Source organism: Octopus sinensis, linkage group LG5 (genome assembly GCF_006345805.1).
Source record: "Octopus sinensis linkage group LG5, ASM634580v1, whole genome shotgun sequence".
Taxonomy (NCBI): domain Eukaryota; kingdom Metazoa; phylum Mollusca; class Cephalopoda; order Octopoda; family Octopodidae; genus Octopus; species Octopus sinensis.
The window spans coordinates 42862294-42881377 of record NC_043001.1 but is presented as its reverse complement, the minus strand read 5'-3'; the positions used below and the strand labels follow the sequence as shown (position 1 = coordinate 42881377).

Sequence of the window (19084 nt, the reverse complement as noted above, 5' to 3'; positions counted from 1 at the left end):
AAAAACAAATTTTGGAAATTTTGAGGAACTAATTCAGATTGTTTCAACTTTTTGAATTTTGCAACAAAGACATTGTAGTGACTTCTATAAACTATGAATAAATCCTAACTAGAATCAATTTTTCATTCATAAAAAATTTTAGGTAGGATTTCATTTGTTAGATTTATGAAGTGACCAATTAATAACATTACAGTACTGAAGAAGTTTTAATTATGAAGTCTTTCTTTAGCTTGGTTTTGGTATATTTAGCCAGTAAGTTTATACAACCCTCTTCTACTGATGAGGGTGGAAGATATTAAGTAACTTCGATCACCTCTGTCTACGTCACATCCTTCGTGTCCGATGGCATCACTTTGTCTCCAACAATTTGGTGCGACACCAGTGCAAAATCACCTCCCTCCGACAAGTCATCCTAATGAGATGTCTGCGTTGGTTGGATCATGCCTGCCGTCGTCAACCAGGAGAATTCATCTACAAAGCAATTACCCCAGCTCCCCTTCAGAGTTGGCGAAAGCGATGTGGTGGACAACGAAAAACCTGGCTGATGGCAGTCAAGGCTGATCTGGAACCCAACCTAGGTCCCCATGTCTACGGCGTTCACTGCTGGAATAGGGAGTGGTTAGAGATCACGCGGTCGTTAGTCTCAAATCGCCAGGCCTGGTCAGCATTTGTGAGAGATGCAGCATTGAGGATGAATGAAGCCAGCTCAACCCACCCCGGGTGAATGTTGTCTCAAGTCAAGTCAAGTAAGTTTATACAAGTGATGTTTTTCAATATAGTGATTATTGCAAAGCTATATAATACCTGTTCTAAAATTACTAACATGCCCACAATGAAAAATGTATCCAAAAATGTTCTTTAACCTAAACATGGATCCTAACTTTAAAAGAGAGTATAAAAGAGAGATGAGGAACTAGGGGGAAATTAAAACCAATAATGCAGAAAAACAGAAACGTCTTTGTTTAGCCTCAGGTCATATCTGATGAAAGAGGCCTATAATCAAAAGCATTCCAGCTGCAACCATCGCATCTTTATATACATACTAGCTGAATATCCCATTGTGGTAAAGTAATTTTCACAATAGAATGCCTTTATTTCAATATTTTTGTTCCATGTCTTCTTTGATGAATAGGCCTCTTGATCAGAAGAGATTCTGTATTATTTGGGGCAATTTATATTGTATTGATAAACTAAGTTACTGTTTTTTCCATTTGGTGTATAGATGTAAAGATTTTTCTTATCTCACTGCTGATACTTTTAAGGGTCTTTCAACTCAGTCCCCCTAATGAAATTCATTACACAAACACACACACACACACACACAGAGCAGGAGCTATATGCATATTGCAGAGTAAGAGAAGGAAAGTTTACAATGAGAAAAGTGTAAATGAAAAAGAGAGAGAGTGAGTGAGAGAGAGAGATCTTTTCTATTGCTGTCACAGATTTTAAAATAAAGTGAAGATTTTCATATTTGATATATTGATGTACTTTTTACATGCTGAATCTGATTTGTGATTTATTTATTCCAGGAAAAGTTTAGGAAAATGTTACAGAAGTTTAAAGTTTGATCATTTTTACCCAATCAGAAAACAAGATTTGGAAGCTAGCATTTTCTGCATGTTAGTTATCTATCATAAAATGAAAGTAAACTTTACAGCAGCAAAATTTTAAACAAAATGAAAGCAATTACATTATCACGAAACTGAGCATGCATGAGAGATATACGAGGGGGTAACCAAAAGTAACCAGAAACATTCTCTGTGGGACAAACCCATTTGTAGTCCAGGCTTCAACTACTAGAAGCCACTTGATGCAACCCTCAGGAATCAGTCTGTCAACCAGTGGCATTGAGTGCGGTCATACTGCTACATGGTGCATCTTTGTTTTGCAGTGCTTCTCCCCTGTTCATCGATTTTTGTGATGGCTGAAACAAAGGAATGGCGTGCTTCCATGAAATTTTGCTTTCTGCTGGAGAAAACAGCTTACAAGAATACTGCCATGACCAAAACACCTGTCGCTTGAAGGCCAACCTTGTTCAGGACGACCATCAACCTCCCAAATGAATGAAAATTCATGAACTGATCTTGGAGGACCATCACTGAACAAGTGACAAACTTGTTGATATGACTGGTGTGCCCTAAAGCTCCTGCCAACAAATTTTGAATAAAGAATTGCAAATGACAAGAGTTTCTGTCTTGCTTGCTCAAGGAAGATCAAAAGCAGTCATGACTGAATGTGTTGTGAACTGAAAGAATAGCTGGAAGTTGATCTGAACCTTTTTTTGAAGGTTATCACTGGTGATGAAAGCTGGTGCTACAGAATTCGCAGATGTGTAAGAGGTGAAGAAAAAAACTATTACGCATCACTTTACAAAAGTTCCAGTACAGCTTCGAATATTAAAAAATGCAATTGGACCAATGCATTGCTTCAATGAACAATACTTTGAAGGCGATAAAAGTATAAACATGTAAAGCTAAGTGAATAAAATAATATTGCAAAATTCTGGTTTCTTTTGGGTACCCCCTCTTACATACATAGACAGTGATAAAGAGTGTGGTAAATACATATACAGAGAGGGGAAAGACATAAAATAGTGAGAGAGAGAGCCTGATGGAGACAGAGAGTGGGAGACTTGTCAATCTAAAAGTTGAGTTATTTTTTGTAGCAAATTAAATTTTTCTAGTTAATTATAACCAAATACTCTGCCATTGAGATGCAGATTTTGAAAAGCAAATCCATTTTTCTGGAGGATGTACCAAGTCGGAGCCTTTCCATGGCATATTCAAAAACATACACATGTGCACTCTCATATATATATAGTAGATATATGACTATATTGTCCAATGTGTTCTTTTTTTAAAGATGGTGGGAAGTAGTTTGAGGGTGATTTGTTTACTATTTCTAACAGGCAAAGCACTACATAGAAGCCCATATCATTGACTCACATGCAAAAGAATTAACTGTGTTGCTATAGACAAGGCACATAAATAATTAGCAGTTTATATATCTATCTGAGAGAGATAGTGATGTTGCCACATAAAAAGCACTCAGTTCACTCTGTGATGTGGCATGGTTAGTATTAGGAAGGGCATCCAGCCATAAAAACCATGCCAAAACAGACAGTGAAGCCTGGTGCAGTCTTATGCTGAGCCAACTCCTGTCAAATTGTCAAACCCATGCCAGCATGGAAGACAGACGTTAAATGATGATCATGAAGAGAGAGAGAGAGAGAGAGAGAGAGAGAGAGAGAGAGGGAGAGAGGGAGAGAGTGAGTGAGTGAGCAAGCGAGTGTGCATGCGTGTTTTGCACATTTGTTCAGTAGTACAATAACTATTTCTCAGGGAATATTGGTAAAGAAGTTATAAGAAACAAAAATACAATTCTGTTTCTTTCTGTTTAAGCTTTTTTTTTTATGTCAAGCTTGTCGTTCTGATAACATCTAATTCATTAGATGACTAAAAGCAAACTTTATTCTCTTATTCAAAAGTAACTTAAGGGATTGCACCTAGAAAGTTACCCTCCGAGGCACAAGTCTGGGCAAGGTTGTTTATGGAAGACCAGCAGTCACCCACACACACCGGCCTCCCCTCTCCACACCACTGATGTTATCCAAGGGAAAGGTCAATACAGATTGGCACCAGTGATGTCGCAGCTCATTTATTAACATGCAAGTGGCTGAGCACTCCACAGACACGTGTGCCTTTAACGTAGTTCTCAGGAAGATTCAACATGACACTGAGTGTGACAAGGCTGGCCCTTTGAAATACAAGTATAACAGAAACAGAAAGAAAGAGTTAGAGAAAGTTGTGTTGAAAGAGTACAGCAGGGTTCACCACTACTCCCTGCCGGAGCCTTGTGGAGCTTTAGGTGTTTTCGCTCAATAAACACTCACAATGCCCGGTCTGGCTCCAGTCTGATCTGGCAGTGTTTTTACAGCTGGATGCCCTTCCTAACGCCAACCACTCCATGAGTGTAGTGGGTGCTTTTTACATGCCACCGGCACAGGTGCCAGATGAGGCTGGCAACAGCCACGATCGGATTGGTGCATTTTATGTGCCACCGGCACGGAAGCCAGTCGAGGCGGTGCTGGCATCGGCCACGTTCGGATGGTGCTTTTTATGTGCCACCGGCACAGGGATCACAACTGCAGTTTCCTTTGATTTTGATGTTGGTGTACTTGACTCAATGGATCTCCTCAAGCACAGGGTCAAAATGTTATTTCTTCACTTGCCACCTGCACAGGAGTCAGTCCAGCGGTCCTGGCAACTGCCGGGTGCCAGTCACATGATTGGTTCAATTTTGATTTCACTTGCCCCAACAGGTCTTCGCAAGCAGAGTTTAGTGTCCAATGAAGGGAGGTTGGCATGGGTGCCTGTCGTTTGATGAGGTTCGATTTCGACTTCGCTTGCCTCAACAGGTCTTCATGTGTCCAAGGGAGGAAAGGCATGCATAAGTGGGCTGGACTCACTTGTCCTGCCAGGTCTTCTCAAGCACAGCATATTTCCAAAGGTCTCGGTCGCTAGTCATTGCCTCGGTGAGGCCTAAAGTTCGAAGGTCGTGCTTCACCACCTCGTCCCAGGTTTTCCTGGGTCTACCTCTTCCACGGGTTCCCTCAACTGCTAGGGATTGGCACTTTTTCACACACCTATCTTCATCCATTCTCACCACATGACCATACCAGCGCAATTGTCTCTCTTGCACACCACAGCTGATGCTTCTCAGGTCCAACATTTCTCTCAAGGTACTTACACTCTGTCGAGTATGAACACTGACATTACACAATCATTGGAGCCTACTGGCTTCATTCCTCGTGAGCTTACGCATGTTCTCAGCAGTCACGGCCCATGTTTCACTGCCATGTAGCATGGCTGTTCGTACACAAGCATCATACAGTCTGCCTTTTACTCTGAGCGAGAGGCCTTTAGTCACCAGCAGAGGTAAGAGCTCCCTGAACTTTGCCCAGGCTATTCTTACTCTAGCAGTTATGCTTTCAGCACACCCACCCCCGCTACTGACTTGGTCACCTAGATAACGGAAGCTATCAACTACTTCTAGTTTTTCCCCCTGGAAAGTGACGGAAGTTGTTTTCTGCAGATTTTCAGTGTTTATTGCTCCTGAGCATCTGCCACATACAAAAACTATCTTCCAGTTAGCCTTCCTTTGACATTGCTGCACCTCTTATGTGTCTATAGCTTACACTGGGTACATCTTATAGAGTTTCTACCTACGCCTTTTCTACAGATCGAGCAGGGCCATCTACCTGAAGGCATTTGTGGTTTGTCTACCTTCCTACTTATTAGGAATTTGGTTTTAGCTAGGTTGACTCTAAGGCCCCTCGTTTCTAATCCCTCCTTCCACACCTGAAACTTCTCCTCCAGTTCTGATAGTGACTCAGCAATTAGAGCATGGTCATCAGCATAGAGGAGCCTATCTTGAATTCCTCCGTAATTGCCTGGAGGACTATGATAAATAGGAGGGGACTAAGGACTGAACCCTGGTGGACCCCAACCTCTACCTGGAATTCTTCAGTGTACACGTTGCCAACCCTAACCTTTCTTACAGCATCCCTGTACATGGCTTGCACAGCTCTCACCAGCCATTCATCTATTCCTAATTTCCTCATTGACCACCAGATAAGGGATCGGGGGACCCTGTCGAAGGCTTTCTCCATGTCAACGAAAGCCAGGTACAGAGGCTTATCTTTGGCTAGGTATTTCTCCTGCAGCTGTCTCATCAGAAATATGGCATCAGTGGTGCTTTTCCCTGGCACGAAACCAAACTGCATCTCATCCAAGTTGACTCTCTCCCTAATCAGTTGGGCTATGACCCTCTCCGCAATCTGTATTACCTGATCCAACAACTTGATACATCTGTAATTATTTGTATCTTGGGCGTCACCTTTACTTTTGTAGCAGTTGACTATTATGCTGCTACACCAGTCATTGGGTATGACTCCTTCGTATATCACCTGGTTAACTATACGGGTGACTAGGCTATAGCCGACACTGTCAGATATTTTGAGCATCTCTGCAGTGATTCCTGATGGGCCTGGAGCTTTCCCTGTCTTCATGCTTCTAATTGCCTTAACTACCAAAGAACTGTCAACTCGGATAGCTGGTCCCTCTGTTGGGTTGACATTCGGCAGACTCTCTTTATCCCATTCATTTTCTTTATTCAGCAACCTTTCATAGTGGCATCTCCAAACCTCTCTCTTTGCATCCTCATTTAGCACAAGTGAACCATCATCCATGCGAACACATTTCTCTCCTACCACATCATGATTCTCTCTCACACACTGTCTTGCAACACGAAATACCTCAAGTCTTTGGTCCTCACGGCGCAGAACATTGGCAAATTTTTTCTTATCTACTTCCCCTTTGGCTAAATAAACCTGTTTCCTAGCTTCCCTTCTGGCAGTCTGATACAGTTCCCTGCTACCTCCGTTCTTCCAGTCCTTCCAAGCCTGTTTCTTTTGTCTAATAGCCCTGTCAACCACATTGTTCCACCACCACGTTACCTTTGGTCAAGTGGGGACTTTGCACCAACCACAGATCTGGTCAGTGGCTCTCAGCAGGTTGTCCCGTAGAAACCTCGCAAAGGAAATAATTTAGAGAATTATTATTTAATGCAAGGAATACAGAAAATAGACTAAAAAGTTGTGTTTCATATGGAGAACATGAAAAGAAACAAAACTGATAAACTTATATGCAAAATTTTCTTAACAGACCACATGAGAATTAAACTTGAACCTTTACCTTTAGTTATATTTCACTGATGATTTGGCTTTTGTTAATAGGTCTTTGTTTTCTAACACATGCCAATAAAATTCTTTACATTCACAGTTAAGGTTTCATGTGCATTGTAAGATGGCTTCTACATTAGCTACATCCAACTTATTTCATTCTTCAGTCTACTGAACATTTATCGTTGAGAAGACACACTCAACATTAGCATTATGCGCTGGTATGCTAAATAAGAACTAGCACAAAATTAACAACTCTTGGTATTGTTCTTAAAATTCAATCTGCTGAAGGATAGAAAACCATCTTTCGCAGTTTGGTCTTCCATTCATCAGGTTTGATCGCATCTCTTTAGCAAGGAGCTTTTTAAATGTTGACCACTGACAGAAAAAAATGTCAATTTTTATACCTTTGTTTTTTAACATTAGACAAAACGATTCTACATGTTCCCATGCTGGAAATGTATCTAATAACATCCATGTAAAGTTATCAAAATTTTCAAAACACAAAACCCATTTCTCAAGATAAGTAAGTCAATGCAAGTGCCATACAAATTTTTTCTCTTCAGATTAAACATCGTCATTATTAAGGCAATCCTTCACACTGAGAGGAATAAAATTTTCATTAATTCTTTCCTTTATAACTGCAACAAGTTCTTTTAAACAGCCAAGCACTTCAATAATGCTGTTTTCTCTCTATTCTATCTTCATAATCCAGTTGCTAAAAACATATTCAAAACTGTGAACAAGATATAAGTAGGCTTTGCTCAGCAGATTATTGAAGAATTCTACAAGAATTGGAGGACCTTTTCTTCACAATAAAAAAAAGATTTCAGTGCTTTAAATAACCTTAGGATTCTCTCAACTGCTCTCATCAAAGAAAGCCAATGTGTTTTAGAATGTGAGAGAATTGAGGCATACTGCACACCAACAAACTCACAGAAATCTTCTCAGATTGAACTGTGTAAATACTAAAGTATGAAAACAATATAACAATATGGCCCTCGTGCAGGTGGCACATAAAAACACCCACTACACCCACAGAGTGGTTGCCGTTAGGATGGGCATCCAGCTGTAGAACCTCTGCCAGATCAGATTGGAGTCTGGTGCAGCCATCTGGTTCGCCAGACCTCAGTCAAATTGTCCAACCCATGCTAGCATGGAAAGCGGACGTTAAACAACAATGATGATGATGATGATGATGAATTACTTCAACATCAATAGAAAAAACATAAGCTGCAGTATGATCAGCATTATGCAGAATATGGGCTGGACATTCAACACCTTCCATTGATTCATTCATGCTTTCCTTGAATTTTAAATAGACATTATTTATGACATTATTTATGTGCATATGTCCACCAAAATTAGTATTTGTGTTATCTCTATCAAAAGTTATACATTTCTTCATGTCCAGTCCTAACTCGACAAGGCTCTCTCTGCAGAAGCTCGCTATTTTCTCTGAGGTCTCATTTGGGAGGGATCTTGCAATACTTTATCAGCAAACACTTTTCATATGAAAAACATTGCACAATCAACAGGAAAATTTTCTCACCATTATGATTACTTGTATCTGTAGATATGCCATAAAAAGAAGAGTTATTTATATCTTTAACAATCTACAATAGTGTATGGAGCCATAACATTTTTATTGTTACAGCACATTTAGCCCTAGCAGTTGAAAATTTGCCTGCAATTTTGGAATAGTAGTATGTTTGTACAGCCATTTGAACTGAATGACTGATGATGACAGACAATATAAAATGCCATTGCATTTTCATCTGTGGTTTCCTTCATCAAGAAGTTTGTCATTTTACCAACTTCTTTTGAAGTAGAGACAATGCTACTTTTGTGCTTTGCTGTTTCTATGTGTTGCTTTATATCAGACTTCCCGCCATGTTCAATACTGAAAGTGCAATTACATTCACCACATTTTGCTTCAAAACAGCTTATATTAGGGACGTCTGGTAACCATATTCTAGAGGGATGGACTATTTAAGGCGACTACCAATCCGTTGTATGGGACACGTTTGGTCGTGTGCTGCTTGGATGACGTTAGAGAATATCAAAACTGCTACAACATATATCCGAAGATTCAAATTTAATTACTGTTGTGGAAGTCTATAATTATTATCATAAATAAACCATCTTTAAAATTTCAATCTAAACTAATAGAATGAATTATTTAAATTGTAAAATGTTAACATCAAGTTCTAAACGCGATTGCATGCATTGATGGGAGATAACTAAGATGGGAGATAACCAAAGATAAATACGGTCACAAATTTGAAGGGAGTCGACTAAATTATACCCAAATAAATTACTGATATTTCATATTAGCGACTCTACAAGAATGAAAAGGAAAGTCGATACAAGTGAGAATTGAACTTATAACCTAAAAGGTGCATAAATAAATATGAGAAGTTATTTTTCTGGCCCTCCACGATTTCTACCATTCACCAGCCTTGACAATTTAATATGGAGGGGAGAGCATTAGCTGACAGAAACAATAAGAGTGCTCAACACATTAATTTGAGATATTTAGTGTCGTCCCTTTAAATTCTGAACCAATATTGAGAATTTAACTAAAATTACCATCATGGGAGATCATCAAATATTGTTTTATTTGTAAAGCTTTTGAGAGATTTAGTTGTGTACTTAAAAAGAGTAAGTACAAGTTTGTTTCTTTGATATGTATAGTGATTGCGTATTTGTGCCGCTGAAAGAAACTGTCATCTCATTTGAAGAATGTTTCCAATATCTCTAATTAGTTCTGAAAACAAGCTGTTATTGAATTTCTGAAATTGAATACTATCAACCAACTCTTGACTTAAATGTACCACTTTATAATCATGTTAAAAAATATCTTCCAAAAAAAATAACTATAGTTACAGGCGTAACTGATTACAATGATAGCATTGCAATTGTTATCATAGTAAGTGTAGTCAAAACTATTTTATAGACATCAGAAATGAATTCAATCAAAACAAATTAAAACTATTCACTTACCATAGTTGCTGTAATAAATCTCTTCATCACGTTTTTTCCTCCATTTATATAAATAGGGTGTCAGAAAACTTTTAGCAAATATTAACAGTATAACAACAACAAGTAAAATCCATCCATATTCCTCGAAGACAAATTTGACTGAAATGTAGAAACCAAATGTAGCTTTTGATAATATTGGGAGAGAAATATAACCAAGAAAATACTTAAATATAAATTGACATTTGAAATATAAAGTATTAAGTTTTGAATATAATTAAAAACTAAAGAAACGTCAATAAATTTTCATACACTATTCAATATAGAACTGAACTGTAGGTGAGAGAAGTAGAATCAGAGCCCAATTAGAAATACAGACAAATGAATCATTACAATGTTCACTAGTGAGATGGTTGTATCAGCTAAATTTAATTAATATTTAATATGTAAAAGAATAAAAAATAGCATTCCATTCTAAATGCTTTATGTGTGTTTAATTACATCTTCTTACATTCCATATACAAATTCTAATATTGTTGACTGCTTTTCATCCCTCTTTCATTGATAGAATACCTATCAAGTACTGTGGCTGATTAAATTGACTGCAACTCTTCCCCAAAATTGGAGTCTAAAATATATATTTTCTTTCAGATTTTGTTTTTTTTTTGTTTTTTTTTTTCTTGTCTACTGAAATAAGTGTTTTTACAGTTAAACACGCTTTGAATTTCTAACCAGTCATCAGTGTGATTAGAGAGATAACTGTTGGTTACACTGTGACAAGCCTTCTGGAGATCCTTTTATATTCTGTGTAAAATCATGCTCAAGACCAACTGCTTAAACCTCACTTATGTGAAAAGTTATTGCATCAAGATCAATTAAAATTAATAATCGAGTAAATCCTATAGATTAATATACAGTGTAAAAAATTCTTCCATCATAAAGCAGATTGCATCACATTCAAACAGATTGTATCACATTGGGAATTAGTAAAAGAAAACTATTAATCTTCGTTTTTGTGTCTCGTTTGCAAGATTCTTTATGTGAATTCGTGTGTTGAAACAAATTTTGTTGTGTCTAGAGAGAGTCATTATGCCATTATAATTAGCACACACACACTGGTTCAATTCCACTCCTTTTCTTTATCATTAGTCAATTGATTAACTATCCAACTAACTAATTTGTTTTTGTTTGTCAAAGCTCTTTCATTGCTACTTGCAACCTTTTCAATGACTTAGTCCATTATAAAGGCTGTGTTTGTCTGTTGGATATTTCACTAATTGACTAATAATAAGAAAAGGAGTGGACTTGAACCAGTGTGTGTGTGCTAATTATATTGGCATGATGACTCTCTCTGGACAAAACTATTAAAGTTTTTCCATAAAGTAAAAAGAAAATATTTTTTCCTTATACAACTACAAACATATTAATACAGATATTCTTCAAATTGTTCTAAAAAAACTTCAATATCAATAAAGTGTTGTGAAATTTCAACATTTTTTAAAACAAAAAGACATGTAATGAACATAAAGTGTATCCAATAAATACAATATGTATATACAAAAATAGAAACAAAATGAAGCATTCAAATTATAATATATATCTTCCAATCAGAGCACAGTGGTACTACATGTAAGAGCAATACTGAATACCAGTTTAATGCCATATATGTAAAGAAATAATGTCATTTTTATGAATTCTTTTTATAAACTTTACATCAGTTATTATCAGGTTGGATTTAAAGACTGATACATCACATATAATAAATTTGTTTCATCTTAATACTGTAAGGCAAGTATGTAAATTAGATCTAAACAGTGTACAGTATGAAATACCAAGGGAGAATCTTTTAAAGAATTCTTTCCATAAAGCAAAGAAGTGCTATAACATAAACATTTACTCAAGCACTGATTATGACTAAGAGCTCCATATAAGAAGGCAATTAGTATAGACTATGTAAGAGGGTTAAGGTAGACTTGTACTTATTCCAAAACATAAAGGGATGTAATTATCATTGGTTATTTAAAACACAGCAGCTAAGTTGGAAAAAGTTTTAAAAAAACAAAAAAACTCTGAATATTTTTCATAAAGATAGGTGCCAGCATGGCTGAGTGTTTTAGAAGCTCACTTTACAACTGTGTGATGTTGGGTTCAGTCCCACTGCATAGCACCTTGAGCGAGTCTTTTCTACTATAGCCTTGGGCTGACCATTGCTTTGTAAGTCAATTTGGTGGATGAAACTGTATGGAAACCCATCGTGTGTGTGTGTGTGTATCTCTGCTTGCCATCTCTCCACCACATGACAACTAGTGTTGGGTTTTTATGTCTCTGTAACTTAGCAGTTCAGCAAAGGGATCCAATAGAATAAGTACCATACTTTAAAAAATTTACTAGGGTCGATTTGTTCAACTAAATTCTTCAGGGTAGTATGCCCCAACACAGTTGCAGTCCAATGACTGATAAAAGATAATGCATTTCCCTCCCAGCTAGAACGGTATATGAGATGTACAAAATAAAATTTACATTTTTTCCCATATATAGTAACTAGATTTAGTAAACAATCTTTATCACTTAATTATGGTATATAAAATGTGAATAATGAATATGACAAGCCAACATTCAAAGAGGGAAGAGGGCAGATGCAGATAAAAACAGATTCATTTGAATATGTTATTGGAGGTGCTCTTTCAGTTAGTCTGCACTTTGTTTTTATTTATCTAATGTCGCAAATAGTAATCAATAGCATCAGTGGTTACGAGCCATATCTGATGGCGAGAGCGATAAAGAAGGAGTGTCAGTGACCCGGGCCAGAACAAATACCACGTGGAACTCACTCAACTTCCTGTTGATGTTTACATCCTTCGCCGACGTACATCCGTGAAAGACATTGCCCCACGTCAAGCGTCTGTGTCTTCCTGTTTTTTTTTTTTTTCTTTACATTTATGACTACATTTTCCACTATATCTTTTCTTGAAGACTGATGTGTATAATACGAGGGAGGTTTGGCAGTTATTTCTAATGGGTGTAGAGACTCCTGTAAAATCATAACCTAAAATAAGATGTTGGAAGGAATAACACTGCACAAAGTACAGCTAAGATTACACAACAGACTTTCTAAATTCAATAAAAATGTTGAAAGCTTTCTATTTTGTTTGTGAATGTCCGATGAGGAAATATCATTGATTTCATTTACTTTCATTTCTTTGAGGAACAAGTGAGCGAAGACAAATAGAGTATTTTAACTATGGATCTGAAATATATTGAGTTTAAAGTAATTTAATTGATAAAAGAAAAAGAAATGATGAAAAAGTAAAACTTAGGCATGTTACTGTTAGTTACTTAGTCCCATGGTAACCCTCACCGAGCAGACCCACGATCAAAGACACTCCAATCGTGACCATGGTCCTCTTAGAGAATTTTGTGTCCATTGTGCCCTTTCCCTTCTTCAGACAGTCGGGTGTAAGTGAATATAATTTGGCTGCTGTTTCCAACATATCGAGAGACCGCATAGAAGTTTCTTCGTTGTTTGATGTCGTGTCATAATGAGTCAACATTGTTTTGAAATTTGTATGATTCCTAATAATTCTCACTACAGACACATATATAAAATATTTTTACAAGAAGAATTACAAAAGTAATTGTACTAACCTGTTTCGAAAAAACTCAAAAGAAAAGTTGGGTCCTTATTGACAATATTTTCCTGTTCTTCTTCTGCGATAACGTTTTCCACGTCCGCTTCTTCCATATTGGATTACCATATGTGAATTACGTGACTTTAGTGGTTTAAGAGTGACTTCCCCTTACTCAACAAAACGCAGCTATTAATGTTTAAAGTTAGAGTTGATAGTAGAGTCGATGCCCGAAACATTAGTATTTACCTCATATCACGACTCAAATTAAACACCTTATTTTTTATTCCAAACCAATTCTTGTTGATGTAAGCTAAAATTCTTTCAACTTTTTCATCATTTTCTCTACTAGTTCTTACTACTTTCTCCTACATCGAAAATGTTTTTGAGAAGGGATTAATAACAGAAGACCTTGTTATCCTCTTTGCAGCATACGACACAATCAACCATAGATATTCGATCAGCAAGATTATGGAGATTATAGAAGGTTTGCAGAATTGATTGAAAATACATTGTTGGAGAAAGGATTTCTTTGCTGAGTTGGGACGTAAACAGTGTAAGATGAAACCTTGTTTTGTTTCAAGGGAGTGTGCTTGCTCCCTTGCTTTTCAACATCTCCACCAATGACCAACCATGAAGTGATGACATGCGCTCATTTGTGTATGCTGATAATCAGAGTACTGCAACACACGTTATAAATTTTTCTGAGTTCGTGCCACTTAAAAAGTGTAGCAGGGCTACATATTTGTAAAATTTTACACTTCCTTTTTCCGAGCTGATATTCGAAACCGAATCTAAGGATTCTCGCCCATCTGATCCACCACTAACCAAACAAGCGGAAAAGATATTTCTTTGTGCTGTCAAGAAGTGATGGATGGACTTCCCTACATCCTGAGCTTTGTCATTTAAGGTTCAAGTGGACAGGAGGCGACCTACATAAGTAGTATTACTCCTGTGGTATGTCTATCCTTCTAGCTGTCATGACCATTATAAATACAGCAATCTGTTAAGGGACTGCAGATAGCCATCACTAGACGAACTCTCAAGAGACAGGCAGACAGCCAGCTAGTAGCTTGCGCCAGTCAAGCAGCCAACATAGAACCACATATTCAGCATGAATGACCCAATACAGTAGCAGTCGGAGAACATAAGCAGACACCACTGAATGACAGACACCACTGAATGACTAACACACACACAGACACAAAACATGCCCGGCTCTACCTCATCACATCAACACAGTATTTCCCCTCTTTATTTTCTTCTTCGCCAACTCGAAGCAAGTTGATAATGTCATGTGAAGTTTTTGGTGCATACAACAAGCAAATGCAAATGGCGATTAAATAAATTATTTAAACCACAATCCGATGCTTTCCCATTATTTTACTTTGATGTCATCCACATGCCTATTTCATCTGCTACCTTAATGACATCTTTTGCTACACCTTTCCTGCTATATATTACCTAATATGTTAGTAGACCTGCACAGCAGACAAATATATCAATGAGGTGTCTATCTTCGCTTTGATACACCAGCCTCACTTTGATACAGTAGCCTCGTTCTGAGCTACACTGTAGAAACTAGCAGTTCCTGCCAGGCTTTGGTCAAAGACACATGTCTTCTCTACAGTTCCATGTACAATCTCCCATGTACGACTCACATATCTATTCCCCTTGACACAAGATATATGGGTTGTAAATGAAGATATTTTATCACACACACATTCTCAAAATGACTGTTCCCATTACTCACATGCATACATACTGTAATACAAATATTATGTTACTTCTATCAGTGCAAAAGCAAAAAATCAAAACTTTCCTTGTATGTAAACACACATGTTTTTGCATCATACTACATGCTTCCACCTCAAAAGGTGAACACAGAATAAACAATATCTTATGGTGATTCATACTAACTGTTTTACCATTTAAAAACATGCACTTGAACAGCCAACAACAGCCGCTATAAACACACTCAGTCCACTCTTCTGGGTGGTTGGTGTTAGAAAGGGCATCCAACCAAAACAGACACAGAAGTCTGGTGCAGTCTTCTTGCCTGGCCAGCTCCTGTCAAACCATCCAACCCATGCCAGCATGGAAGACGAATGTTAAACGATGGTGATGATGGAAGAAAGGCTGACAATTTTCCTCTATCAGCAAGCACAATAGGGTGAAGAAAATCATTTCTGTGCTAATTCATTTAAAATATAAGTGTACTTCTTTCAACTAGGAAACTGTGAAGCAAAGCTCCAACTCCAGACAGCTAGATCTGGAACACTTCTTGAGTACTTTGTCTATCTATTGTACTTAGGTGTTACCATTGATCACTTGCAATTTCTAGACCTATGACCAAAAGTCAAAGGCAAAAGTCAGTGTTCATAATTCTATAAATAAGTTCACAAATACATGATGGTCAGCAAGTGCTCAGATTCTGTGTTCATCAGCTCTAGCTCTCTGCAGCTACACTGCGAAGAATACCAGCCTATATTGGAAAGAGTTCTTCATACTATGAAATTAAATCTATCTTTTAATACTTCCTGTTGATTGATCACATGTTTTAGACCAACAAATATCTGACAGCCTCTACATGTCTTCCTGGGTCTCCCTCTTCCACAGGTACCATCCACGTTCAGTCACATGCAATTCTGTATACAGCTGTCTTGAGTCATATTCTAGCAAGCAGAGCCCCTCTCTTGCCTTTAAACGATTTGCAACTAATATATAAAATAAAGTTCAGTGACAGCAAATATATTAACAGTAGTTAACAATAATGACTAAAGTCCAAATTTAATAAGATTAATTTTACAATGATGAAGAGGTCTAAAGAAAAAGGAGTTGTCTGTCACATTCATATCATCATCTGGTTTCATCATCATCATTGTTTGACGCCCATCTTCCAAGCATGCATGGGTAGGACAGTTGACAGGAGCTAGCCAGGTAGAAAATCTACCCATGGCTACTGTGTCTGTTTTGGCAGGGACTTTATGGAAGGATGGCCTTCCTAACACCAACCACTCTACAGAGTGGACTCAGTGCTTTCTATGAGGCACTAGCACAGGCAAAATTAGTTTTGGCAAGATTTTTACAGCTGGATACCCTTCCAGATGCCAACCACACTACAGTGTGGACTGGATGCTTTTAACATGGCACCAACACTGACAGGGTAACCAAGTAACTCACAAGACAAAGAATTATGAGAGGGGCAGGGTATTTATGTCAGTTAGAGTGTGACAGAGAGACTGTAGCAGGTACAGATATTAGAAGCAGGGGTAGATATTAGAGGAGGTGATCCAGTATCGAATGATGAAAGGTTTGAGTGTAACAGAGAAACTGAGAGGCAAAAATAGGTGTCTTTCTATAGAGGAGGTACATGGTTACCCAGTGAGAGAGAGCGAGAAGTACAGAAAGAGGCCAGAAACAAGTGTGCTGATGTAAAAGTGATACTTGGTTACCTGGTCAGAGGAAAACAAGAGAAGGTGAGAGAAAGAGAGTGTGTGTGAGCAAGGAGAAAAAGAGAGAGAGAGTAGGAAATAGCAAAAGTGTAAGAGAGAGCAGAAGAGAGATGATGTAGTACTAGGGTATACTCATAAGTAACAAGAATATGTGTTTAGAACCTGGTTAGAAAAATAGGGAGTGGGTGTGAGTGGCAGGGCATGTGGGTAGCAGTGATACAGTGAATATGGCAGTGAGGGAAAGAAAGGGGATTGAAAAACAATCATGATGTATGAGGAGGAAATGTGAGGAAGAGATGTAATTAGAAGAGGAGTTGTAATTTGATTCCTGAGGGTAGAGTGGGTGAAAAGTGTGTGGGATACATCTATTCTAGCACTCAGTTTTGTGGATGGGTTTCCCCTAGGACCTCATATCACCAAACATCTCAATCTACTGTCGTTTCCTCCATGAACCCCAACATCCTAAGATCAGTCCTCACCACTTCATCCCATGTCTTCCTGGGTCTCCCTCTTCCACAGGTACTATCAACTTTCAGTGACATGCACTTTTGTATACAGCTGTCTTGACTCATATGCATGACATGTCCAAGCCAACACAATCTCCTCTCCAGCACACAACATTTGTGTGTGTGTGTATATATATATATATATATATACACACACGCGCACACACACACACACCACACACACACGTGTGTGCGTTTGTATATGATCAGTAGTTCATATATCTGAAAAAGAAACACATCTAAAACATTAGAGCAGTAATATATTTAGATGGTTGATTGTTATGGCTGGTCAGAGTGACCATTGGTTTCACACCTATAAAGTGCTTAGCTGTATATGTGATTCATGAGACTCAAATGGTTGGAGGCACATAATCTCTCTGCAATTGGCAGGAGGAAACGCCATAGTCAGTTTTATAAACAAAAAATATATCCCTGCAGGTGGCACAGGGTTTTCTCCCTTACATCGGTTCCAACTTGTGAGATTTGTAATGTTGATGGCATGTTCCTATTTGGTGAATGGGAAATTTCAAGCTTGCAACAGGAGACGTCTCTGACGAGGACACTGACTAAACACTCCTTTTTTGGAGTTCAATAAGGCCCCAGGGTCAAGCAAGTTTTTCAGGATTCTTTTGCTCCTGTTGATATGTGATCTTCAGTTGTTCGAGAAACCTCCATTTAATTATATATGGCATGCCCTTCTCCTTTAAATGCCATAAGTGGCTGATCAGGGATGATATGTTGTGGCTGACCAGTATGCAAAAGGAAGACCTGTGGTTGCTCAAGCACTGCTTAAGAAGGCTGCCTGTAGAACCAACATATTACCATGTCTGTGCACTGTCTGTGTTACAGCCATTGTTGTTGCTTTTGTTAACTCTGCTGCTGTTGCTACTGGACCCAATGTAGGAACTATCACCATTGCTTTTGTTGCTGCACTGTTTTGAGTTCAGTTCCACTGTATGGCACATTGAGTCAGTGACTTCTACAATAGCTTCAGGCTGACCAAAGCCTTGTGAGTGGATTTGGTAGATGGAAACTGAAAAGAATCTTGTGCATACGCGCGTGTGTGTGTGTGTGTTTCCCCACCTCCATTGCTTGAAAACCCATGTTGGTTTCTTTACAGACCAGTAACATAGTAGCTCAGCAAAAGAAACTCATAGAATAAGTATCGGGTTTAAAAAAACAATTAGTACTAGGGTAAATTCATTTAACTAAAATTCTTCAAGGTGGTGCTCCAGCATGACCACAGTCTAATGATCGAAACAAGTAAAAGATAAAATGTGGCTATAAGTTAGTGAGATAGTAAGGCAAGTGGTCGTAAAGTGCTGGTGAAAGAAGGTTTATTTATCAGATTCATGACCTTTGTCGAGTGGAAAGGCAACTGAAAATGATTGATAAGAACAAAGCATATCATCAGACTTTAGAAGGAAGGAATATAATTTAAAGGTAACATATTAGGAGATAGAGTTTGTGGGTAATAAGAAATGTGTGTGATCATCATGAAAGACTTCAGAAACTCTGGGATCTAACAGTTGTTGGGAAATGGAATGGTTTTAGCTATGTTGTGTATTTTCCACTATATCATTTTGTACCATCCTCAGCTCTTTTGTCAGCCCCTGTAGTTAATAAAAAAATATTATTGATATTATTATTGTCATCATCATTATTATTATTGGGGTAAGCTGGCAGAATAGTTTGTATATGAGACAAAATGCTTAGCAACATTTCATCTGTTTCTTTACGCTCTTAATTCAGACTCCACTGAGGTCCCTTTGC

At 37.9% G+C, this 19084-nt stretch overlaps 1 protein-coding gene across 1 annotated transcript in view; it reads right to left on the bottom strand.

Annotated features, from left to right (window-relative positions):
* LOC115211679 overlaps window positions 1-13520 on the bottom strand; it is a 226936-nt gene extending 213416 nt beyond the window's left edge. Inside the window, exons 1-2 of the mRNA XM_029780325.2 lie at window positions 13370-13520; window positions 9749-9886 (exon numbers count right to left, since the gene is read on the bottom strand). Coding sequence (XP_029636185.1) covers window positions 9749-9886; window positions 13370-13466 — 235 coding nt within the window. The 5' untranslated portion in view covers window positions 13467-13520. The remainder of the gene's footprint in view (window positions 1-9748; window positions 9887-13369) is intronic.
* Between the last annotated feature and the right edge of the window lie 5564 nt (window positions 13521-19084).